The sequence below is a fragment of the Talpa occidentalis genome, unplaced genomic scaffold, assembly GCF_014898055.3.
Source record: "Talpa occidentalis isolate TD23 unplaced genomic scaffold, MPIMG_talOcc4v2.1 talOcc4.12, whole genome shotgun sequence".
NCBI classification, from domain to species: domain Eukaryota; kingdom Metazoa; phylum Chordata; class Mammalia; order Eulipotyphla; family Talpidae; genus Talpa; species Talpa occidentalis.
This window is the reverse complement of record NW_023601212.1, coordinates 62622970-62648690: the sequence shown is the minus strand read 5'-3', so window position 1 is coordinate 62648690 and position 25721 is coordinate 62622970. Positions and strand designations below refer to the sequence as shown.

Genomic DNA, 25721 nt, shown 5'->3' with positions numbered 1-25721 from the left:
CCATGTCATTTTATAGCTTCATAGTTTATTACTGAACAATATTGTATGGATGCACCACAATTTGTTTATCCACTGCCTATTGGAGGATATCTTGCTAAAATCTCATTTCCTTAAGACATTTTGATTGCTTGTTAAGTTTAAGCCTCTTAGTCTAAAAGTGGCTATAGAGTCAGTACAAAAAAGTAGCTTACTAAGTACAATTTTTTTCTCCAATTTCACCAAGTTTTTCAGAAATCACTTCTAACTAAACTGGACAATCTATGGCACCTTCCAATGGTTCGTGCCTAATTTACTGTCCACATTCATACTTCAAACTGTCTCAACAGACCCTGTTTTTGAGTTGTTCAGCATCCTAGCTGCTTTTGTTAGGCCTGTAACACAGGCCTCAAAGAAAGGATGACTTCAAATTTTGTACCCCATCTGGGAATTCCAGAAGTCATACCACTTCCTGCAATTCCAGATAATAAAGAACACAGGATACCCTAAACACAAATTTCCTAAATTAAGCTAAAAAGTTCCACATATACAAATCTTTTATAATTGATTTCTCAGAAGCTATACTAGTTTACATTCTATTGTATATATTTCCTAAAAGGGATAAATCGGAATAGGTATTTTTCAACAAGTTCCCATTATGCTTACATAAACTCAATTTTCTCTGGAATAAATATACTTCTTATAGTTTAATATGGTCTCTGGTTCTTTAAATGAAGTGTGTCTGGAAAAATGTCTTAATCATTTATCACCTATGTAGATTTAAATAACATCAGCTTTCTTTAAAGTTTGTATAAGGTTAACTACTTTCAAAATGTGCACAAGTCAAGAAAAGTTACATTTTTTGGCATTCTTTTCGTTCTCCCAACATGGGATCACCCATTTCTCCAAGAATGGTAGCTTCCACTTCATATTGAACAATAAGGGCTTTTTCTGATGGATGTACATCGATATTTCCTCCTTTAACCTTCCTGTAATATAAAAATAAAATAGCAAAGTTAGATTAAAAACTCACAAAATATCATGATTTTAACCTGGTTTCTAGTTCCAAAAACATGTGGGCTGGATTAACATATGAATTTAAATCAGATTTACTCTTGACTTGGGTCAAGAAATAATTCTTTTTTCCAACTCTGTACAATATAAGTATTTCTAGGTGTTTTATAAGCAGTTTTATCTTTATGAATAGTTCTATCTGGGAAAAAATACATTTCCCAAGATAAATCAGACATAAAAGAAAGTAAATGAAGCAAATTTTGGAGAGAAATACTTCAAGCTAAAGTCAGCAACTCAAAACCAAAGAGCTACCCCAAGATGTGTTAAAAAAAATCCACCCCCCAATAGTTAGCCCACTGAATGTATCAAAGAATGACATGAAATCATCTAAACGTTAATGTAGTATTAACATATTTACATTTTCTATAACTTTATAAATTATAACATCAGTATTTAAATCATTCTTCAGATCTTAACCCAAATTACAAAACACAAATTACATAACACAAAAACACTAACAGGTTATGTTCTACAGTCACAGATCTACATATATATTGTACCCAAACCCTGAAATTATAAAAAAATTTTTTCTATATAGGAGTTTATCTCAATTTTTGAAATGAAACATTTAAAATATATATTTAATAAAATTTTATTAAACCAACTGGTATTTCATCAAATATTTATTGTTTATAGGAAAATCATTAGATTTTCTTTTTTTTTTTTAAGATTTATTTATTTATTTATACAAGCACTGGGTACAGTCAGAAGCGCGGGAGAGTGAGAGAATTCTCCAGAGCCAGAGGGGAGAGTAGAGCAGGCAGACTGATGAAGTACACTGCTGAGGGGAGCAGCGGGTGGCAGGAGAGGTCTGTGCCATGTGGGACCCTTGCTCAGGGGCCAGGGATTGAACTGGCGCTGTGGAGGCTGCAGGCAGCTTCGCAGCCCAGCATTCAACTGCTGCGCCACCGGGGCTGCCCTAGATTTTCTTTTTTTAATGAAGTAACATTTCATTATTTTCTATTTGTACATCACTGAAAGTCAACTGTGCAAATGAGGACAAAGGGGACAATGCTATGGTGAAGGATAGATCTGAACTTTTAGGATATACACATGCTTTCTCAATGAACTATTGGAAATTATATATTATAATGCAATATTACTTTAATAAAAAAAAGGAAGTTTTCAGCAATTAAAAAAAGTTAAGTCAATTCTTCATTATTTTAAAATCAGCATCCCATCATAACTGTCAGATCACCAGCACACTTGGGCAGCAGCAGGTAGACTAGATGCTAAACATTAAATTAGCAAAATAACAAGACAAAAAAATTCTCCTTTCAAGTTCTGATTCCATACTTGTCCTTTCTTCCAGCCCAGAAAAGTTACAGGGAGGGGGAGGGGGAAGGAAAGGGAGGGAAAGGGAGAGGGGAAAGGTGAGGGGGGAGGGAAAGAGGAAGGGAGAGGGAGAGGGAAAGAAAGGTATTGGGATAGACTGCAGTTACATGGTGCTGGGTCCTTGTGTTTTTAGTCAAATTTTGTTTATGTAATGACTTTAGTTAGAGCATTTTATGTGATAAATAGCAAGTAACAGATGTCTCTGTTCTCTAAAGGTTATATATGCTTTCTCAAAACTAAATCACTTGACAAAACTCATACACAGAAATAAAAGTCAATGTGTATATACTACATTAAGTTCATCACTAAAAGTGTAATTCTATCCTTCACCTAATCATAAATAAATGATGAATTAATCACTAATTGTCATTTGGTCACTTTAGAAGGTGATAAAATAAATCATACTAGAAGAGATCAATCTGTGCAAACAAGCATAATAATCACTGCTAGCTAATTGTCTAGAGGGGCCTTTTAGCCTGATGAGAAGGAACAGAAATAGGACAGAAACTAAGTCCAATAATCAGAAACACAAAGCTTTTCCTTCAGTAAGGGAAAATACTCTTGTTTATTAATCATATTTTCAATGAGATTTTAGAATTATCTTCTCACTAGTATTCTAAAAAGGAGCATAAGAATCTGGAATCTGTACTAGGCAATAATTAAGAATCAAGTTTAAAAGCAGAGTAGGAAATCAAATATAGTAGTTCACCATTTAAACTGACAGTAAAAGATACAGTGAAGCTTTAAATGAATGGAATTAGTTAGAAACTAGTAGGCCAGGGTCTCCCTGGTGGCAGCGGTTGAGCGCTGGGTTGAGAAGCTGCCTGCAGCCTCTGCAGCACTGGTTTGATCCCTGGCTGCTGGGCGAGGATCCCACATGGCTAGCAGATCTCTCCTGCCGCCCGCTGCTCCCCTCAGCAGTGTACTTGTTGGTCTTCCTGTTCTGCTCTCCTTTCTGGCTCTGGTGAATTCTCTCACCCTCCCGCGCTTCTGACTGTACCCAGTGCTTATATAAATAAATAAATAAATAAATAAATAAATAAATAAATAAATAAATAAATCTTAAAAAAAAAAAAAGAAACTAGTAGGCCAGTAAAAATTAGGGAATTGGCAACATGGCGGCGAGGAGACGCTGCGAGTAAGATCTCCCATTAAAAAAAGTTAATAGGGAGGAAAAGCGGCAGGTCCCAGTGAGAAGTGGGACACGGAAGATAAACGGGTGACGCCAGAGAACTGCCCGAAGAAGAAAGTGGCCATAAAAGAGGACCAGAAGGGAGGGAAGCGCAGAACCCTGCTCCCCTCCCCCGCCCACAGAGGCAGCACTCTCCGACCAGCAGAGAAGAGGAAAACAACAAACCAAAACGGCCCACAAGAACAAAGGACGCAGCAAGCGGGACCGTGAGTGGAAAGGAACTATTGCAGCCACCACACCCCGTGAACGGGAGCTGAGGCGAACCCTGCAGGATCCGCCGCGGCGGTGAGCGAACGGCTCCGGGCGCCATTAGAGAAGAACAAAGACCCTGGGAGACGCGCACACAGCCCGGGCTGCCAGTAAGCTGGCGCAGAAACGCGGCGCGCTCGGGGAGCTTGAAAAGCAAGTGCAGACCTGGATCGCGGCTGCCCAGGTCCCCGCGCCTGCGACCTAGGCTTGCGGGGAGACGGGGAGACGACCTAGGCTTGCGGGGAGACGCACGGAGGTCCTCACTGAGGTGAAGGTCCCTCCCTGAGTGAGCAGGAACCAGGCGCCCAGGCACGGAGCTGTGCAAAAGGCGCCATTCCCGCGCCACTGAACTGGGCTACAGCCCGCGTCCTGGAACTGAGGGCTTTGAACTGAGACCCGGGGCACGAAAATTCGGGGCGTGGTTTCTCCACGACGGTGGGGCACAAGGCAGACACAGCACCCCAAAGCTGTTGAGGTGTACCCTACCATTCCCGCTCTGTTCTCTGTCCCACGGGGTGGGGGGAGGCGAAAAACAGCCCCCCAAGGCAATAGGAGAGATCTCTGGCGCCACCTAGCGACCAGGAAAAAAAAAAAAAGTCACTAACACCCCTATAAACAGGACATTTCTTAAGACTGCTTGAAAAGGGCAGAAGGTTTCTGGAGGACCCAGTGGCCAGCCGGAAGTTATTCCACGCCAGGCCCCTTCCGACCAGCAGTCTGAGCCCACAGAGGGAGCAGGCACCCACGTCCGGGCAGACCGGGTGCGCAGAAGAGTGTGCCTGAAACCGGAGGCGCAGGGACTGCATCCGCTTCGCCATTTGAGAACAGGGACATTTCTTCAGTAAAAACTGCCTAAAACCAGCAGAAAGCTCCCCCAGAAGACAGAGATGGCTCCTGGAAGAGCCAGAGGGGAGCGGAGAAGTTCACCCAAGAAGTCAGTCAGTCCGAGCAACACAGTGTCCCAACGCATACGACAAATTAGAAAACAGACAGTAGGGAGTAGAAGAACCACACGCAACCTAAAAACTCCTCAGGAAAGAAGCACACCACAAAAAGAAAACCACTCCCAGATTGCAACGACAGCAACTTGGAAGAACTTCTGAGCCTTCCAGAAAGAGAATTTAAAATTGCCATGATTAAAAAAGTGATAGATCAGAAGAAGGAAATTGAGTCCCTAAAGAGGGAAGTAAGAGAAATGCAGGAGATCAAAGAATTAATGGAGGAACTAAAGAACTCTGGGAAAAGCAATGAAAGCAGAATAGATGAATGGAAGAACGAATAAGTAATCTTGAAGATACAGAAATAAAAAGACCAAAAGAAAAGGAAAGAGAAGTACGAAGGAAAAGAATGAAGAAAGACTTCGGGAACTATCTGACTCCATGAGGAAAGGAAATATAAGAGTTATAGGAATTCCAGAAGGAGAGGAGAGAGATGTAGGAACAGAGAAAATATTCATGGATATAATTGAAGAGAACTTCCCAAATGAGAAGAAGGAGCTGAAAATTGATATACAAGAAGCAAGAAGAACACACCAACTCCACGACGAAAGGAAAAACACAGCAAGACACATAATAGTAAAGCTCCCAAGAATCCAGGACAAGGAAAAAATAATGAAGCTGACAAGAGGGAAGAAACAGATAACATTCAAAGGAAAACCAATCAGGCTGACATCAGACTTCTCTGAAGAAACACTACGGGCAAGGAGAGAGTGGAGGGACATAGTCAACAGACTCCAAGAAAACAGATGCCAACCAAGAATACTCTATCCCGCAAAGCTCTCTTTCCTCCATGAAGAAAGAATATGGACCTTCCCAGACAAAGAGAAACTCCGGAATTTCATTGCGACTAAACCCCCACTCCAAAAATACTACAAGGAATCCTAAAGCAGAACCTCAGAGGGACGAATAACAACGAAAGAAGACCAAAAAAAAAAAAAAGAAGTTATTAAAAGAATAAATAAATAAAATCAAAGGAAAGACAAACATAATTATGGCAAATACAGATGCTAACATATCAATATTAACTCTAAATGTAAATGGACTAAACTCTTCAATAAAAAGACACAGAGTTGCAGCCTGGATTAAGAAACAAAACCCAACCTTTTGCTGTCTCCAGGAAACACATTTAGCTACAAAAGATAAAAATAGGCTCAAAGTCAAAGGATGGAAAACAATCCTACAAGCAAATGGGCCAAAAAAGAAAGCAGGAACAGCTATACTTATATCAGATAAAACAGACTTCAAACTCAAAAAAATAAAAAGAGACCCCAATGGTCACTACATTATGATTAAGGGGACAATACTTCGAGAAGAAATAACACTCATTAACATAATACTCCAAACGAAAGAGCACCAATATATCAGACAACTGTTGTCCTCTCTGAAAACAGACATCAGAGAAAACACATATGTAGTGGGAGACTTCAACACACCACTATCAACAATGGATAGATCAACAAGACAAAAATAAGTAAAGAAACTAAAGCTCTAAATAAGGACCTAGAGCATTTGGGCTTAACAGACATCTATAGAACACTAAACCCCAAAAAAACGGAGTACACATTTTTCTCAAGCGCACACGGATCATTCTCCAGGATCGATCACATACTGGGGCACAAGTCAAACATCAACAGATACACCAAGATTGAAATCATACCAACCATCTTTTCTGACCACGAAGGCATAAACTAGAAATAAATCATAAAAAGAAGGCAAGGAACTATCCTACCTCATGGAGATTAAAAGCCACACTACTGGAAGACCACTGGACTAACGAGGAGATCAAAGAAGAAATTAAAAAATTCTTTGAATTGAATGACAAGGAGGACACCAATATCCTAAATGTATGGGATGCAGCAAAAGCAGTAATAAGAGGAAAATATATAGCAATAGAAGCTCACATCAAAAAACAAGAAGAACTCAAAGAAACAACCTAATCTCGAAGCTCAAAGATCTAGAAAAAGAACAACAAAAAACCCCAGAACCAGTAGAAGAAAAGAAATAATAAAAACCAAAGCAGAAATAAATGAAATTGAAACTAAAAAAACAATCCAAAAGATCAATGAAACCAAGAGCTGGTTCTTTGAAAAAAATAAATAAAATAGACAACCCCTAGCCAGGCTCACAAAGGAAAAAGGGAGAAAGCACAAATACACAGAATCATAAATGAAAGAGGAGAAATCACAACGGACACAGCAGAAATCAAAAGAATAATCAGTAACTACTATGAACAGTTATATGGAAACAAGTTCAACAATCTAGAGGAGATGGACAAATTCCTACAACTCTACAATCACCCAAAGCTAGATAAAGAAGAAATAGAACACCTAAACAGACCAATTACAAGCAGCGAAATTGAAATGGTAATTAAAAACCTCCCCAAAAACAAAAGCCCAGGACCTGATGGATTTACAAATGAATTCTACCAAACATTCAGAGACGAATTAGTGCCTATCCTTCACAAACTCTTCCAAAAAATTGAGAAGGAAGGGACAATACCAAACACGTTCTATGAAGCCAATATTACACTAATACCAAAACCGAATAAGGACAACACAAAAAAGGAAAACTATAGGCCAATCTCCCTAATGAACACTGATGCAAAAATCCTCAATAAAATTTTAGCTATCAGAATCCAACAATGTATCCATAAGATAATTCACCACGACCAAGTTGGATTCATTCCAGGGGCACAAGGATGGTTTAACATCCGAAAATCAATCAACGTTATCCAACACATCAACAAAAAGAATATAAAAACCATATGATAATATCAATAGATGCTGAGAAAGCTTTCGACAAAGTGCAAACACCCATTCATGATAAAAGCCCTTGAAATTCTTGGGATACAAGGAACATACCTCAACATCATAAAGGCCATCTATGACAAGCCAACAGCCAGTATCATTCTCAATGGTGAAAAGCTGAAAGCAATTCCATTAAGATCTGGAACAAGACAAGGATGTCCACTCTCACACCATGCTTTCAATATAATACTGGAAGTCCTAGCCAGAGCAATAAGACAAGAGAAAGACATCCAAGGAATCCAAATAGGAAAAGAAGAAGTCAAACTATCACTATTTGCAGATGATATGATAATATACATAGAGAACCCCAAATCTCCACAGAAAAACTAATTCAACTCATCAATCAATTCAGTAAAGTGGCAGGATACAAAATCAACACGCAAAAGTCAGTAGCCTTCCTATACACAAACAATAAATCTGAAGAAGAAGAAATCAAAAAAACCACCCCTTTTATTATCGAAAAAAAAAAATCAAATATTTGGGAATCAATCTAACAAAAGAGGTAAAGGACCTATACAAAGAAAACTATAAAACACTGTTAAAAGAAATAGAAGAGACACAAAGAAATGGAAAGACATCCCTGCTCATGGATTGGAAGAATAAACATTATTAAAATGGCCATCCTACCAAAAGCAATATACAGATTCAATGCTATTCCAATCAAAATCTCAATGGCATTCTTCAAAGAAATAGAACAATTATTGATGAAATTCATATGGAATCACCAAAAACCCGAATAGCCAAAGCTCTTAAACTGAAAAAGAAGGAAATGGAGGCATCACACTCCCAGACTTCAAACTATACTACAAAGCCATAATCATCAAAACTGCATGGTATTGGAACAAGAACAGACATACAGACCAATGGAATCGAATAGAAAATCCAGAAATAAACCCACAGATTTATGGTCAACTAATCTTTGACAAAGGAGCAAAGACTATGCATTGGAGCAAAGAAAGTTTGTTCAATAAATGGTGCTGGTAAAACTGGGTCGCTACATGCAAAAGAATGAAGCTTGACCACTACCTCACACCATACACAAAAATCAACTCAAAATGGATTAAAGAACTAGACATAAGACCTGAAACCATAAAATACATAGAAGGAAATATAGGCGAAACACTACGGATTTGCACATCAAAGACATCTTTACAGACACATCACCCAAAGCAGTGATAGTGAAGAGAAAGATAAACAGCTGGGACTACATCAAATTAAAGAGCTTCTGCACAGCAAAAGAGACAATAACAAAAACAAAGAGAAACCCCACCAACTGGGAGAACATTTTTGCACCCAACACTAATGATAAAGGACTGATCACAAAAATCTGCAAAGAGCTGATGAGACTCAGCAACAACAAAGAAAATAATCCAGTCAAAAAATGGGCAGAAGAGCTAAAAAGAAACTTCTCTGAAGAGGAAATGAAAATGGCCAACAGACATATGAAAAAATGTTCAACATCACTTATAATCAGGGAAATGCAAATCAAAACTACCATGAGATACCATCTCACACCAGTGAGAATGGCACATATTAAAAAAACTAGCAACAACAAATGTTGGCGAGGATGTGGAGAAAAAGGAACTCTTGTGCACTGTTGGTGGGAGTGCAAACTGGTCCAACCACTATGGAGAGCTGTGTGGAGATTTCTGGACCTACTAACATAGAGCTTCCATATGATCCAGCAATTCCACATTTAGGGATTTACCCAAAGGACACAGAAACATCAATTCCAAAGAGCACCTGCACTCCTATGTTTATAGCAGCACTGTTTACAATAGCTAAGCTTTGGAAACAACCCAAATGCCCAAAAATAGATGACTGGATCAAGAAGATGTGGTACATATATACCATGGAATATTACTCAGCATTCAAAAAAGATAAACACATGCAATTTGCAGCAACATGGATGGCGCTGGAAGGGATCATGCTCAGCGAAATAAGCCAAAAAGAAAAAGAAAAATACCGGATGGTCTCACTCATAGCAGGAATCTAGAAAACTTAAATAAGGGACCAGGAAAATGAATATAAGAAAGTGAAAATCAAAATCAACAAAAAAACTATGAACCAGAGACACTTTTTGGGGGTGGGGGGCGGGAGGGAAGGATTGGGGTCAGAATGGGGCGTTGCAATTGTATGGGGGAATATAAAAATAAAATTTAATATTTTAAAAAAAAAAAAAAAAATTAGGGAATTAAGAAATCAGATATACATACACATGTATTATAAATAAGATGGTACAGATTCTAAAAGGCAAAACAAATGGCCACAAGTTCAGGCTAGCAGTCAAAAGAGAAATTACAGAAATCAAAAGAACTAAAAGTAAGAACTGTAAAGCAGATGTAATACAGCCTAACAGAAATTATCTTTTTTAAAAAAAGAGTTTATTTATTTTTGCATAGAAGAACTGGGGTGTAGCTCAAAGGTGGGGGCAGGGAAGAGGATTCACCAGAGACAGAGTGGGGAGAACAGGTAGATCTACTGAAATACACTGCTGAGGGGAGCAGAAGGGAAGATAGGAGAGGTCTGCTATGCCATGTGGGTTAGCTCCCTGGCTGAGGATGAGCTCAGGCTGCCTAGGAGGGCCAGCAAGGTGGTAGCACTGAGACTTAACCTTTAGACCACCAGAGAGGCCCAGAAATTTTCTTTATAAAGCAAACTGGTGATTTGCTTCAGATGAAATAGAGAACAATCTAAGTACTGAACTTTAAATATAAGGAGGGCCAATTGTATACAATTAAGTGAAGAGTATTATAAGGATAGACTATAAGTGCAAATCCTAAGAGGAGCCTCATACCACCACTTTCAGAATGGGTTTTCCATTTATACCCCATATGTGGGGTAAAGCATAAATGCTGCCCTCTGAGGGCATCTTGCCTATCTCCAAATGAGTCAAATAGTTCAAAGAACCTCACCATTACCTTTATAGCTTTTATTTGCCTTTTTTGTATATGTGTTTTTAAAAGGAGTAAATAATTTTATTTCTTTGCCAAAAAAGAATTTATGTTTAATGTAAGAAAAATAGAAAATAAAAATTAGCAAAAAAAAAAATACACTAAACTTAAAAACCTGCAAGAAACTACTTAGCACATACACACACTGATATTTTTCTATCTCTATATAAATAATACACAACCAGAGAGTGGCAGCTCTGGAATTTCTTTTAATTAATTTTATTTTTATTGAAGATTGGTTTAAAACATTATACAGGTTTCAGGTGTAACCTGATACTTATATCTACTACATTGTGATGACCACTAAAAGTCTAGTTTCCATCCATCACCATAAAATTGATCCTCTTTCCCTTTTCCCCTCCTGGTAAGCACCATTTTGTTATTGTGAGCTAAGAGTTTATTTTTGCTTTGGTTTGCCCATTTATCTTTCACAGATGAGTAAAAGCATACAATATTTGCCTTTCTCCATTGTACTTATTACACTTAGCGTGATACCTTCTAGGTCCATCAATATCATAAATATCAATATTTCATCTTTTTTAATAGCTGACCTGTATTTCATTTTCTTTATTCATTCATCAATGGGGACTTTGGTTGTTTTCATAGAGGTTCTTTATAGGAGTGGCTTATGGGTTATCAGTCTGGTAGTTTACTGAAACTACACTTGAATAGTCTTATCTGAATAAACTACACTTATAAAAGATTGACAAAAGCATTAACTATATATATCAACATGGGAGCTGTGGGAGAGGTTCACCTTAAACCTCTTTGGCACTACCACTTAATAAATAAATACATGTATTACAAACTAAGTACATATTATACATGTGGTTAAGTAACATACTTTTAAAACATTTAATGACCTTATCTAAGAGAATTCATTGCCTTTGGAACTTCAAACACTCAAATTCCAAAATATTCTATTTGCTGAACACCTTGATTCTTTATAACTAATTGATAATCAACACACTTTACAGGACTCATTTACAAAATATTCAAAACATTTTTGTAGGATACTTGATTGATTTGTAAGTAGTACCTTAAAGAACTTGTATTTGTAATACAGTAACTTTTTTTTTTTAAGATTTATTTCTTTATTTATACAAGCACTGGGTACAGCCAGAAGCGCGGGAAGGTGAGAGAATTCGCCAGTGTAGGGAACAGAACAGGCAGACTGACTAAATACACTGCTGAGAGGAGCAGCGGGTGGCAGGAGAGGTCTGCGCGCCATGTGGGACCCTCACTGGTGGCTGGGGATAGAACAGGCACTGCAGAGGCTGCGGGCAGCTTCGCAGCTCAGCGCTCAACCGCTGTGCCACCAGGGGAGGCCCTGTAATACAGTAACTTTATATGAATGATATAAATATTTTAAAATTCAAAACCATGGTGTCAAATTCTATTTTGGTTGGTAAAATATCCTAGCTTGTTTGAATTTCTTTTGTTAATGGGGCTTCCACAATAACATCTCTTTTTCACTTTGTGTTTTTTATATGCACAAAAAACGCAAACCAAAATTGTGCTAATCGATTTAGAAAAATTGTTCTTTTTTATCCCATTGAGAGGTCATACTTCACAGAATGATATAAAAGACACTTTCTAAAACCACTTATCATAACTGTGTATAGTGCTTTTAAGTACTAACTTCTGAAGTATATTCTGATGTCCCCAAATAAGCAATTTTGTTAAGGAATAGGAAATTTTATTTTTTTAGTTTCCAAAGTTAAAAAATACAATAACCAACATTAAGAAATGAATGGACTAGTAGTAGCAGATTAGATATAGCTAAAGAGAAAATTTATTATAAGAAAAATAAATCACAAGAAAATCCCCAAATAAAGCAGACACAAAAGGATGGAAAACACTAAAAAGTGGTTGCAATACAGGGATACACACTGAGTAAGGTAAATGCATTTAACTGAAGTCCCAGAAAGAGGAGAGGATGGACGTAGAAATAATGTATCAAAAGATAATGGCTGTGATGTCAGTGATGGCATAATAGGGACCACAGAGGTTTTCCTTAGAAACATTGAAACACTTCCTTAAAAGTACTCCCCCAAAACATTGAAAACCTATGAGAATCAATCTACTGAAATGCTGGAAGACAGTGAAAAGTATGAACACATACAGAAAACAAAGCATTACCTGGGCACAGGGGAAAAGCAAGCATAAACGTACTGGTGCAGCAGAGACAGTGGACTTATTACACTATAATTAAATAAATTTAAAGTAATTAAATTAACCATCTAAAATATTCTCAAAGAGCTAAAGAAAACCATGGACAAAGAGCTAAAGGAAAATAATGCTCAACAAAATAGAGATTATAAAAGAAAAAGGTAGAAATTACAAAAAGAAACCAAATAAAAATGTCATCTGAAAAGTACAATAACTGAAAGAAAAAGATCACTATAGTTCAACAATATATTTGAGAACACAGAAGAAGGAATCCACAAACTTAAAGGTAAGTCTAAGAGTAAATGGCAGAGAAAGAAATAGAATGAAGAAATCTATAATATTGTTACAATGGAAATATTCTCCAAAGTGAGTTATAGATTAATTATGATCCTTATCAAAAATCCAAGTTTTTTTTTTTTTCCAGAAATGGAAAATGATCCAAAAATTCACATGGAAACATAAGTGACCCTGAATAGCCAAAAATCTCTTAGAAAAAAAAAAAAAAAAGAGAAAACAAATTTGGAAGACTCACACTTTCCAGTATCAAATATACTACAAAGGTACAGTAATCATAACTGTGAGGTACTTGCACCCAGACAGAATGTAGGTCTACAAAACAGAACTGAGAGTTCAGGAGTCATCTAGAGTCAACTGATTTTCAACAAGAATTACAACACCTTTTATGGGGAAAAGAACAATCTCTTTAATAAATGGTGCTAGGACAACTGAATATCCACATGTTAAAGAATGAAACTGGACCCTTACTTCACAGCACATAATTAACTCAAATTGGATCAAAGACATATGAACACCCATAACCAGCTCAAAAGAAACAAATTCTGAACGGACTTACACCAGACCTTAATAGACCTTAAGAGCTTGAATTACAAAATTTATAGAAAAAAATATAGGTAAAAATCTTAATGAATTGGATTTGGCAATGATTTATTTTTAATTTTGGGGAGGGTTACATTTTTGCTCTTCCAGGCAATGGCTTTTAAATGACACTGAAACCAATTAAAGAAAAGATAAGTTGGACTTCATTAAAATTTTAAAAATTCTCTACGAAGAGAATAAAACACAATCTGAGTATGATAAAATATTCATTATAACTACTAATCAGGGAAATATAAATCAAAACCACAATAAGGTATCATTCACACTCATTCAACAGCCATAATTTTAAAAATGAAAAGAACAAGTATCAGGGAAGATATATATATATATATATATATATATACACACACACACACACACACACACACACACACACACACACATATATATATGCATAAACTGCTAGTGGGATTTTAAAGCCCTGCAGTTCCTGTGGAAAAATTTGGCAGTTCCTCATTAGTTAAACACAAAATTAGCATATGACCCAGGAACAACACCTAAAATAAGTGTAAAAACATGTGTTCAAACAAACTAATGCAGGATATTCATTAGCAGGTTTATCTACAACCCAACAGATGAAAACATGTTAAATGTTCATCAACAGATAAACAGATAAACAAAATAGACATATCCAGACAATGAATTATTAATCCATTTAAAAATAGAGTAAAAATCTGGCGAATACCCAGGCACTGTTTTGGGGAAATAATGGAAAGTAAGATATATCTCATCCTTTTGAAGGTTAAAGGCCACTAGGGAATACAATAAAAATAAAGCATAAGACTGGGAAAAGACAAGGTATTGGGTGTCAGGAAATCTAGTAGGTATATCTGATCTGGATTTAGAGATGGGAATGGGTGGCTTAGGAAAGGCTTTCTGGAAAAAAAGTGCCACTTGTGCTAAAACAGGAAGATGAGTTATCTGAGTGAGGAAAAGGGTAGATTCTAGATATTGGGAAGGGCAATTAAACACATATGGATCTGAGTAAATTATTTCTGTAAGGCAAAAGTATGGGATTGTTGAAGGTGGAAGAACAGAGCTATGAAGATGAAAAGAGCAATGGAAAATCATTAGGGATATTTAAGGGGGGGGGAATCACTGGATGTAACCAATACCTGTGTGTATCTCATTCAGCATATGAATTGTATTTAATCATTTCCCCTGTGACCAGAAAAATGCTAGGCATTACTTTTGGTAAGCACTTATTACATGCTATTGAATCAAAACACTAACTGGTAGCAGAATAAAATATGAAATGGATTTCTGATTCTATAATCTATCACACACACAAATATTTACAAGTGTTACACATGTCCACATAAAGAAACTATAGCTTCTTCAGTGAGAGTTCTAATGAAACCACTGAAATGAAAGTTATATTGAAAACATACTGCTGTATTGTTAAAAACAAAATATACAAGTAAAGATAATGAAAAAGGAACATACGTAATTATTATCAAAGAACCATTAAGTAAAATGGAGGGTTCTGTCAGACGTCATAAACCATCAGGCTTGTATGAGTGTATCTCAGCTGCTTATTTCTAATCTGAAAGTAAGCAATACAAACTTTTTATATAGCCCAAACTAGACAACACTGAGAAATGTGTATTTCAGCTTTCCTAGATTTTGACTTTATTTTACTTTAAACATTACTGTGACTCATGATTTTTTGAACTCTAGGTAGTAAGACATTAAAAGTAGCAATAGGTTGAGAATTACAAGTCATCGGGGTTCTTGAAAGAAAGAAAAACTCTCTTTTCTGACACAATTAATTTACATGAAAAGGTAATACTGTAATAGTGACACTTGAGAACAATCTCGAATTTAGAGTTGAAAAAGATTCTTTTACTATTTTCTTCTGTCACAAAATTTTCAATTGAGCTATTTTAAAAGATAAATGTGGGCAAAATTCAGTGAGAAAATAATGACTAAATACTTGTGATGATTAGATATTCCTTTTAAAAATTTTATATAAAGCCTGGTTATTTGATAGTTTCAAATATATTTTCAACACAGGCCTTCATATGTCTCATAAGGTAATATTTTGCTCCATTATCAGGCATGGAAACTGTGCCCAAAAGAATACATGTGACTTTCCAAGATATTTACAGTATCAGTATCAGAGACACCAAAGTAAAAATGGAGAGTCCTAGTTAAGATTTTTTTTCTATTGTATCACACTTGGTTCAGCAAGAGGTGTCCTTTAAATCACGAGTGATCTTTATCTTTGACAGAGTCAAGTAAATAATACCAACAGATTACAATTTTTTAAAAGAATAATGATACAAGTATTTTTAAACTAAAGAAATTACGGCTTGCTCCATATCAAACTGCTGAACAAACCTCGTGATAATTAAGAAACTCCCACAAAATTATGGCAAGTCAAATGGATGAAATGGATGAGTGAGAAGCAGAAACAGGCTGGCAAGCATCATCAGTCCAGTCTCCCATAAAGGAAAAGTCACCACACTTCTTTTCCCCTTTATCATTTTAAAACCCTATGGCACTGAACCCCCAAACCGGAGACAAGAGAGGTGCCAGGACGCTTCATTCTCAGTCCCTAGGTTTATTCTTAGGGGAAATTGAAGAGTAGGGGTGGAGCTGGGGAGGGGGGAGGGGAAGGCGCTGTCCCCTCTCCCCTGAACAATGTAAGGTGGCAAGGAAAGGAGCGTCAATCCACTCAGGGCCCCGGATCTGGTTCTGAGCCTGGAGAATCTCCCACCCCCAAAGGGCCCTTCCCTCTTTTTCCCCCACAACCATCTTTCCGTGACCTCCCCTGCCTTGCATCCCTCTGCCAAGCCCCTGGCTTTGCCCAGTGACACCCCACCGCCAACCCGAGAACACACAAGAACCGCTTCAGGACCCCTCTGGGAAGACAGGATCGAGTCTTGGGGAGTTGTCACCTTTTGAGGTATCTGGCGTCCTCCCCTTGCATGGCGGCGGCGAAGGCGGCGTGGGGAGGATGGGGGGGTAGCCGAGAGAAGCCGGCGGGGCTATTTCCGGGGACAGTAGCCAAAGTACCCCACACCCAAAGGCGATGACAGTCCAGAGGCCTGCGAGGCGGGGCGGCGGAGGCGCGGTGGTTACCACGGTGAGGCCGGCGGCTCCTCCCACAGCTTCCAAAACACCGGCACGGCCCAGGCCTGCCCACAGCGCCACATCAAGACGCATGCGCTCGGCCGCCGTTCCGCGTGCGCAGGCTCAGTATGAACTGCTGGTCCCTGGAACTAATCTGACGCGCCCCGGTGAAGGTTTTGCCGCAGATATGGGCACGCAGGTTTAAAGACTGTCTTTGGTCACCGCCCCCTGGAGGCTGGGAATTGAAAGGGTTTTCCCAGTTAGGTCAATTGCAATTTCAAGTTTTAGCTTAAAAAGAGGGAGAGGGAACCTGTAAACCTTTTCATTAAGAAATGCTGTAGAGCTGTCCTCTCCTCAGCTAATAATTTGTAAAATGAGATTGTGTTCGGGAGGCATTGTGAAATTGCACTGATTACACTGAAAAATTTTAACTTATGAACAATTTCTTTGTACAAAAGGAATAAAATTAGTGTCAACTTTTAAAGTGGTAAATCTGACTCTTCCACTTGGGTGTCCTACATCTAGATTGCTTATTTATTTGTTTGTTTGTTTATTTATTTATTTATTTTTCACACAAAAACAGCTACTGGAAACTCCTCCATTAATTAACCCTAACTCAAGGTGTTTGTTTACGCTGAAGCAGAAAGGGAGAAAGCGTCCTGAAAAGGAAAAAGCTAGAGCATTGAGAAGACAAACTGGGACTGAACTGGAGAAGCGGTCAGTCTGCAGCAGGAAAAGTAAAAGTTAAGGTTGGGCATGTTATGCTTGAAAGTAAAGAAATGCTTAAAGACTAATGGGACTGTGTCCAAAACACACTGGTTAATTTTGAGACAATTTCCATCAAAAGGAATAATTACTGTGGTTGGTTTAACACATTAATAACAACCCAGGAGTCCATAATGATACTCAAAAACAGATAGAAAAACAGAAGCCAAAACCTCATTTTCATTGTAGGCAAAGAACTACAATTCTTACTCTGAAAATTGGTCGTTAAAAGAATTAAGCATTTAATTCTGTTCTTTTAGAAAAACTATAATTTACCTACTCTTGAAGGGAAAGCTCTTCTTACAGGAAATACCTGCTAGTAATGGAAATAGTTTTTATGAAATAGTTTAAAATGTGGGGAGATCCGCCCCACAGATTACGTAATGATACTAAAGGGGAAAATGTTACCTTACAATAGGAAGATGTTACTGTCAGTGATTTATACAAAAAAAGCAAATTTAGCACCATTAGAAGTGGGAGTACCTGATAGTATATACAGTTGGAAGCACACAGAAACCATATTAATTATTTTTGCCAAAAATTAACTTGAATATAACTAAGTTATTAGATTTCACATCTAGTACTAAATAAAGGAAATGATCCCAAAGAGTGGGAAATATACCCAATTGGATAGCCAGAATAATGCCAGAATAAGAATTACAAGGTCTAGTACTGGCACAGGAATAGAAACCAACTGGAGCCAAAGAGAGAACCAGACTCATGGATATATGTAAACTTGAAATATGACAAAATTGAATTTTCAGAGCTATAAAAATATATTTTCAATAAATGAGTTTGAGACAATTGGTGAGGCACATGTAACAAATTAAACTGGATTCCTGCCTCATGCTATTTGCAAAAACTAATTTCACACTGAATAAATACTTAAATGTGAAAAACAAAACATTAAAAAACATTTAGAAGCAAATATAAATTGTTTTATAATTGTCAGTTAAGGACACATTTTACAACAAGATACAGAAAGCTCTAAAAATATTGATAAATTCATTACATTAACATTGATAACTTCTGATTACCAAGATACCAGAAAGTGAAAAGGTCAATTATGTAACTTATTTACATCACATAAAAATGAACAAGGATTAAATTAAATTCTATTTTAAGGTGTCCTATGAATCAAAAAGTTAAAGACAAATAACCAAGTCGGAAAAAAAAGAGGGAATCAGAATAGCAAGAGACAAACAAGCAAATTATGAAAAGATACCTGACTTCAAATTTAGCAATGTTTTTAATAATTATTTCCTTTAAAACATTTTTAGTTTCACTCTTTCTCCTCTCTTGTTATCAGTGTTAGTCTGTTTGCTATAATTCCACAGATTTGTGAGGTGTTTTTATTTCTATTCAGTATTTTTTCTCTCTTTTATTCATGTTGGGTAATTTCTGTTTCTTCAAATTCAGATTCTTTTCTCCATTATGCTATTGATCCCATCCACTGAGGTTTTTAAATATTTGGATTAATATAGTTTACAGTTCTGAGGTTTCTATTAGGTTCTTTTTTACTATTTACTGAGACTCAAGCATATTCATAAATTCTTAGTGAAGCATCTTTGTGATGGATGCTTTAAAATATTTGTCAAATAATTCCCATATCTGTGTCATCTTAGTAATAGCATTGCTTGTTTCAAGTTGAAATTCTCCTCATTGTTGGTATAATGCATGAGTTCGGGGTATTTCATTATGAGGCCCTGGGTCTTATTTAAATCTGCTTTAGGAGACATCCTCTGGCATCACACCATTCTGGAAAGAGAGGCTGGGTCTTGCTACTGGCATGTGGTATTGAGGGTCTGGGCTACTCAGTTTCCTATCATACCCAGGGAGCAGGCAGTTCTCACTATTGCTCCCCAGGTGGCCTCCACTGACACTGTGATGGTAGGTTTATTTATACTGTATGGTTGCAAAAACTCTAATGGGGAATAATGTCATAATTGGGCAAGAGTGGAAATTCAGTCTTTTTTTCACTTTGCTTTTACTGATGGACTGAGAATGGTACCATGGTGTTTCCATAGTGTTTGAATGGAGTAAGGAAGTTAATGCTTAAATAATTTGTTTCCTTACCTTTTCTCTCTCACTTTTTTCCTAGCTAGGGAAGGCTTTTCTTTGCGCTTTCTACTTTTGTTGATTTTTCTGAATTGCTGGCTTTAGCACCCAGCAGGAAATATATTAGGTAAAAAGAAAACCCAGAGAATTTATTAATCATTCTTTGGGCTTCTTTGCCTTCTCTTCACCGTTAAGTGTGTGTGTGTGTGTGTGTGTGTGTGTGTACATATATATGTATATGCATATATACACACACACAGTATATATACACACACGGTATATATATATACACACACACATATTTATATATATATATATATATAAATTTATATATATATATAAATCCAGGAATTTTAGCTCTTAACTGTAATTAGTGGTGATAATAACTGTCTTTTCTCCATCATGGTCTTTAACTGAAAATTGCTCTAATTAATTTTTGATAAAAGGAGCCAGGTTAATTCACTAGGACAAATATAGCCTTTTAACAAAAGGCAATGGAACAACTGAATATACATGTGGAAAATAAAGTGGTCTCAATTATTTCTTTATACCATATATAAAAATTAATGAATGAGAATAATAAATACAAACATAAGACATGAAACTTCCAGAAACAGAAAAATATTTAAGTCCTATGGGTTGGCAAATATTTCTTACACAAAAAACTAACCATCAAAAAAAAATTGACTTGATGTCTCCTAAATTTAAGTTTTCTTTGTAAGACACCATTTATAACATGAAAGATAAGTCATAGATTGAAAATATTTGCCATAAATATATTTGACTAAACAATTGTATTCCAGATGTCAAAAGAATAATTAAAACTCAATAGTAAAAACCTAAGTAGCCTAATTAAAAATGAACAAGAGATTTGTTTAAATAATTCACAATTGGTAATATGTGGCTAGTCAATTATCCTATTATAATAACTTCATTAGCAATCAAGGAAATGAAAATTTATTACATAATGAGATATACTATATACTTGTATTTGTCACTACAGTAACAAATTACTGCAAACTTTGTGACTTAAAACACTACAAATGCATTATCTTACAGTGTTGTAGGTCAAAGTCTGCAATGAGTCTCACTGAGCTAAAATCAAAACTGTCAGCTGAGCCTTAATCCCTTGTGGAGACTCTAGAAAAGAATCCATGCCCTTGCCTTTTTCAACTTATAGAGGCCACCTGCATTCCTTCCTCATGGCCTCTTTCTTCTACCATCAAGCGAACAACAGTATACCCTTTCCTGACCAATAGGATGTCAGAGATGTGTCAACAGAGGCAAGTGGGGAGGGTGCCAGGAACATGTCAGTGTGGTGTGTACTGTGGTTCCTCATGGAATCTTCTCTTGGATTGAAGGTAATGAAGCAGAAGCATAGGTTGGTGCTGCTGACCAAGGAGAGTGAGGGCCAAAGAGCCATTGGCTTCTCACTTTTCCCAGTTGCTGGAGAACCAGACCTTTTTAAGTGAGTTTCTTAGGTAAACATCCTCCTGCACCATGGACTTTTCAGCCTCCTGGCATCTCCAGGTAATGACCAGCTGCCCCATCTGCCTGGATTAAGGATGGGTCCAGTGACTCTTGACTGTGGGCACAATTTCTGTTTCTCCAGCATCCACCAATGGTAGAAAGATCTACATAATATCTCCCCTCTCCTGTCCTGTGTGCCTCCACCACTGCCCTCCCAGGAACATGAAAAGGAACACTTGATAATGTCACATGACTGACACTGGCAAGCAGCTTTCCACCACATGGAGCAAAGGACAGACAGGGAAACTCCTATGTGAGAAGCACAACAGGGCCTCTGATTTTGAACAATTTAAGTTTTCTTAGCAAAAAGAAAGAATTCACTCTTTTCAAGTTACAGATTAAAGAAAAGTTTAAGAAAAACTGAATGATGATTTATATCATTGTATTTTGGGAGTAGAGGGCCCCCCTTCATGTGTTATCACCATAGTGCACCCTCACTAAAGCACCCCTGTCCTCCTAGTCCATTATGTTCCGCCCCCACCCCTTCAACTCCATTCTTGCTAGATTCCTCAGTTCTATAATCAGCTTTCAAGGATTAGTTTTTAAATAAAAAAAAAAATTTAAAGAAGAAATCATGACGTTCCTGATATAAAGAAGATCAATAAATGTGTTTTGAATTTATCCAAAAAGTAAGACAAAATGTATTCTTTCAGTGACTACACCTGAAGGGGGAGATCATACACTTCCAAAATACTAACAACGGTGAAAACCAATGGTATTTCAATAAAAAATTTTAAATAAAATTAAAAAAAAACTGAATGAAAACAGTAAAATTCTCAGTACTTGTGTCCACACTAAAAAAGCTTCTGTTTGAAACAGCAGAGACAGGCATGCAGGCACTACTGGATTTATTAACAAATATTGAAAATATTTACAACAGATATGAAAGCCTAAATACTTCAGGGCAATCTTTTCAGATGTATTTTCAAAAAGTATTTTGATTTTTCTAAATATTGTGGTCAACTGAAAATGATCACCCTAGTTAAGATCAGTTTGATGCTAGATTTGAAACTGTATATCCTGACCATATTATTCCAGCAGATAGAAAAAGAGTTTATTTTTTTTTTTTACAATCTCAAGAATTTTACTTTTTTATCAGCTGTCCTAAATCTTTCAAGATTTGTTTGTGGCAGGCACTATTGACAGGCAAAAGTAAGAGACGATGAATGGGCCATAGGTATATGGTAAGGAATCTTTTCCCAGAAATATTATGATTTTGCTACCCTCAAAGGGTTGATGATGGTGAATACATTTCTGCTCTTATGAATGTATTGCACTGGGTATGAGTAAATTTTGGGTGGTCTGGAATTTTTCTCAACTTTGAGTTGGGAGAAGCTTCATTTTGTAATTTGAATAACAGGTCTTTTATTTATGCTGATGCTGGCACATGTAGAGAAAAACTTATATTTCTGTATTGTTCCCTCTCAGACCTGACAATTCATATCTCCCTCATGATTGAACACCTTGGAAGACTTTGCAAGTTGCTATTTTTCCCCCTATTTTTCATAAATGCTACTTGGAATATAATATTACTAATTGTTAGGATATCAAGATTTTAGTTTCTTAGGTTTTGGTTGTATATGTGATTTAACTTTTTTGAGTATTCATATATTCACAGGAAATTGCAAAGCTAGCGCAGCTTGTTTAGTTTAACACCTACCTAGAAGGCATTCATGTTCTTCCGTCTGCTATATATATTGCTTTTAAAATAAAAAGCAGAGACCAGTCTTGAAAATCCCCTAACCAGATAAAACTAATCATGTAAACAAAGCTTCATTTAGCTTATTTTGAGAAACTAACTTCTCTTGGATCATTTCTTGTTTTTGCCCCTGAAAACCATAAGCAAAAATTCAACTGTTTTCCCAAGGTTGAAGTGAAGTTAACTCTGGACAATTCCCTATTTAAGACAATTGTAATATTGTAACTAATCACTGTGGTGAGTAAAAAGCTACTGCTTTTTTACTACTTTTAAACAATATACCCTTGATTTTCATTCATATTGGTCTGAGAGCTCCCATTTTGAGAACTGTCATTTTAGTACGTGCACGATAAACTTTAATAATTAAAAAAATAATCACAACCTTCAAGGAACACATGAACTAGACACTAAATATGTAAACCAATAATTGTTTTTATTTTTTTTTAATTTTTTTAATTTTTTTTTATTTTTTTATTTTTTTTTAATTAATAAATTTTATTTTTATATTCCCCATACATTGTTTTTATACTGATGCATGTCATAGTGAGACAGCTGGGATGCTGGTACAAAGGAGGGAGTAATCAGCTCTATCATGGGCTAGAGGTTCACAGTAGATGAATGATGAAAAGATGAATACAAATTTGCTCAGCATAGGGCATAATAAGGAGTCTAGGGAAAGATGATAGCATATACAAAAACTTGCAAGAGTGAAACATCCTGATATATTTAGATAGCTGCAAGAAGTTGAAGATCCTTAGAGAATTTAATTGGAGTGAAAAAGCAGTGAAAATAAATTTGGAAGATCATTAAAAATCCCAGTATAAAAATGTAGAGCATTTGGATATTTTCTATAAGTATGCAGAGCCATAGAAGTGTTTTAATATAGCAAAGTCATGTGTTGAACATTGTAACTTTTAGCAGTATTAATCATTCTGGATTTTATATACACAGTAACAAATAACAAAAGTATAAGAATTACATTTTTTATTTTCTAAATATGTGGCTTCTAAAGTTCAATCCTAATTTGCTTCAAAATTTCATAGGAAATCCTTTCTCACCTTGTGACTGCCTTTGGGATACTGTCGAATGGCCACTGTGGTCCATAGAGTCCACATCCACCAGCTATTAATGCAGTCATCTTCTCACTTCCCAATTTAAATTGAGCTCACGTTGCACATCTTAATGCAAAGGAGATTTCAGTCAAAAGGACTGTTTTAATTACACCTCTCCTTGATGGTGCTAACCTCTGTTTTCAACAATTATGATGTAAGACAGTAAATATGACATCATAGGGTTGCTGCAATTGTCAAGGCATGGGGGGAGGTGGCTCTACTAGGGTGAGGAATAATCAATCTCTGTGCTTTTCTACATCCCCAGGGCCTCTTACAGCCCGAACCATACTTTGATAAAATAGCTGTGTGATATGTCAATCTATGATCCTTGAAGATGTACAGTCAAATCAATGTATTCTCCAGTCAAATTTAAATGAGTTATTATAGATGATGTATAGTCACACACACATAGGCTTGCTCGTATACAAAATACCTGTGTGTTTGAATTTATATATAGGGATACATCCATTTATGATAAATGGGAAGTTCTCTGAAAGCATAGTTACTGTTATGCTTTTGTGTGTGCATTTAGACATATGTCTATGGTGTGGTTAGAGAGGAAGAGGATCTGAGTATATCCAGGCAAATCAGCTGTATTATGAATTTAATCAATTTTTTTTGAGCAGACATTGCTTTGGACATACGCAAATATGAATCAACTTGAAGAATTTTATCTGTATCCAGTAGGGATACAAATAATGTCAATGAATGATGAAATTCAAAAAAATGTATTCTATGGTAGAGTTTTAACAAGTATCTATAGAAATCAAGATCACTGTGAAATCATTATTTAGACACTTAATGCCTATTCTGCATAAGACCTTCATCTGGAAATTGAGGTTATTAGGAGAGTAAGGCACAGCTGTTACCCTGAAGGAGTCCAAAGTCTGTGAACAGGGAATAATGGAAAAATAATTGACTTCTCAGTCATATTTCCCACACATCTACCTCCAGGTTTTTTCCCTAGATCTTGTTATTTTAAGCTTATCTTTTAATTTTTTCTCACAAAGAAGATCCCACCCCATTCCTTTCAATTTATTGCTTCTATTCCCAAATTTTTCGCATTTGATTGATGTTTCCCTGGGGTCAGAGATGTTAGGTAAATCCAACCTGTTATACATGTTTGTTTAATTCATGTTTTGTCTCTCAGAAACTACTGAGAGCTAAATTAGTAGTAGCCTGGATGGGAAAAATTCAGGCAATGGGCTATATTAACTACCAGATGTTTCCTCTGAAGCCTTAGTAGCAGAATTAGAAAACTTTTAAAGCTGCAAAGCACATGACAACTACTGCCTCACCCCTTCTGCTGGAATCAGTTGAAAGTTATTTGGTTCCCCAGAGAGTGCTCTTTCCTCTTCACCTCTTTAAGAAAGGTATTGCCGTAATGTAAGTGTTTGTGACATACCCTTTGGGTTGTTAAGAACAGAACCAGAACTGCCAGTTCATTCCAGATCAGTTCCTAGCAACAGACACTCAGCCGTAACTTTGAAGTTGAGAAATGAATTTGTGCTTCTTAGCTTTTTAAGCATGGGGCTGAAATTAAATCTTATGTTATTTGACTTTAAAACTCTTAAGTTCTCGTCCTTTTTTTTCCTTTTCTTTCTCTTCTCTCTCTTTCTCTCTCTTTCTCCGCCCCCCCCCTTCTTTTCCTCCCTCCCTGTTTTCTTTCTTTTTTTTCTTGGTGTAGACAGCACATGTGTCAGAAAAATAACTGCATATTGGAAACAGAATTGTTTCTGATTTTAGAATTTTCCTGCCAAATCCATGTCTTTTAAAGGTACTTATTACTATTATCAGGAGAAGAAGTAGATATATATCAAAGACC

General features: G+C 36.6%; 1 protein-coding gene across 6 annotated transcripts in view; it reads right to left on the bottom strand.

The window, feature by feature from the left end:
* The window catches only part of KIFAP3 (kinesin associated protein 3), a 138908-nt gene extending 113615 nt beyond the window's left edge, over nucleotides 1-25293 (bottom strand). For 3 of the 6 annotated variants that reach the window (XM_037506506.2, XM_054693485.1, XM_037506508.2), the window contains exons 1-2: nucleotides 23843-24028; nucleotides 834-965 (exon numbers count right to left, since the gene is read on the bottom strand). In XM_037506506.2, the coding sequence (XP_037362403.1) occupies nucleotides 834-965; nucleotides 23843-23922 (212 nt within the window). In that variant the 5' untranslated portion in view covers nucleotides 23923-24028. Of the gene's footprint in view, nucleotides 1-833; nucleotides 966-16557; nucleotides 16813-23842; nucleotides 24029-25194 lie in introns of those variants that run through there. The other 3 variants (XM_037506509.2, XM_054693487.1, XM_054693486.1) reach the window with 2 other exon arrangements.
* Between the last annotated feature and the right edge of the window lie 428 nt (nucleotides 25294-25721).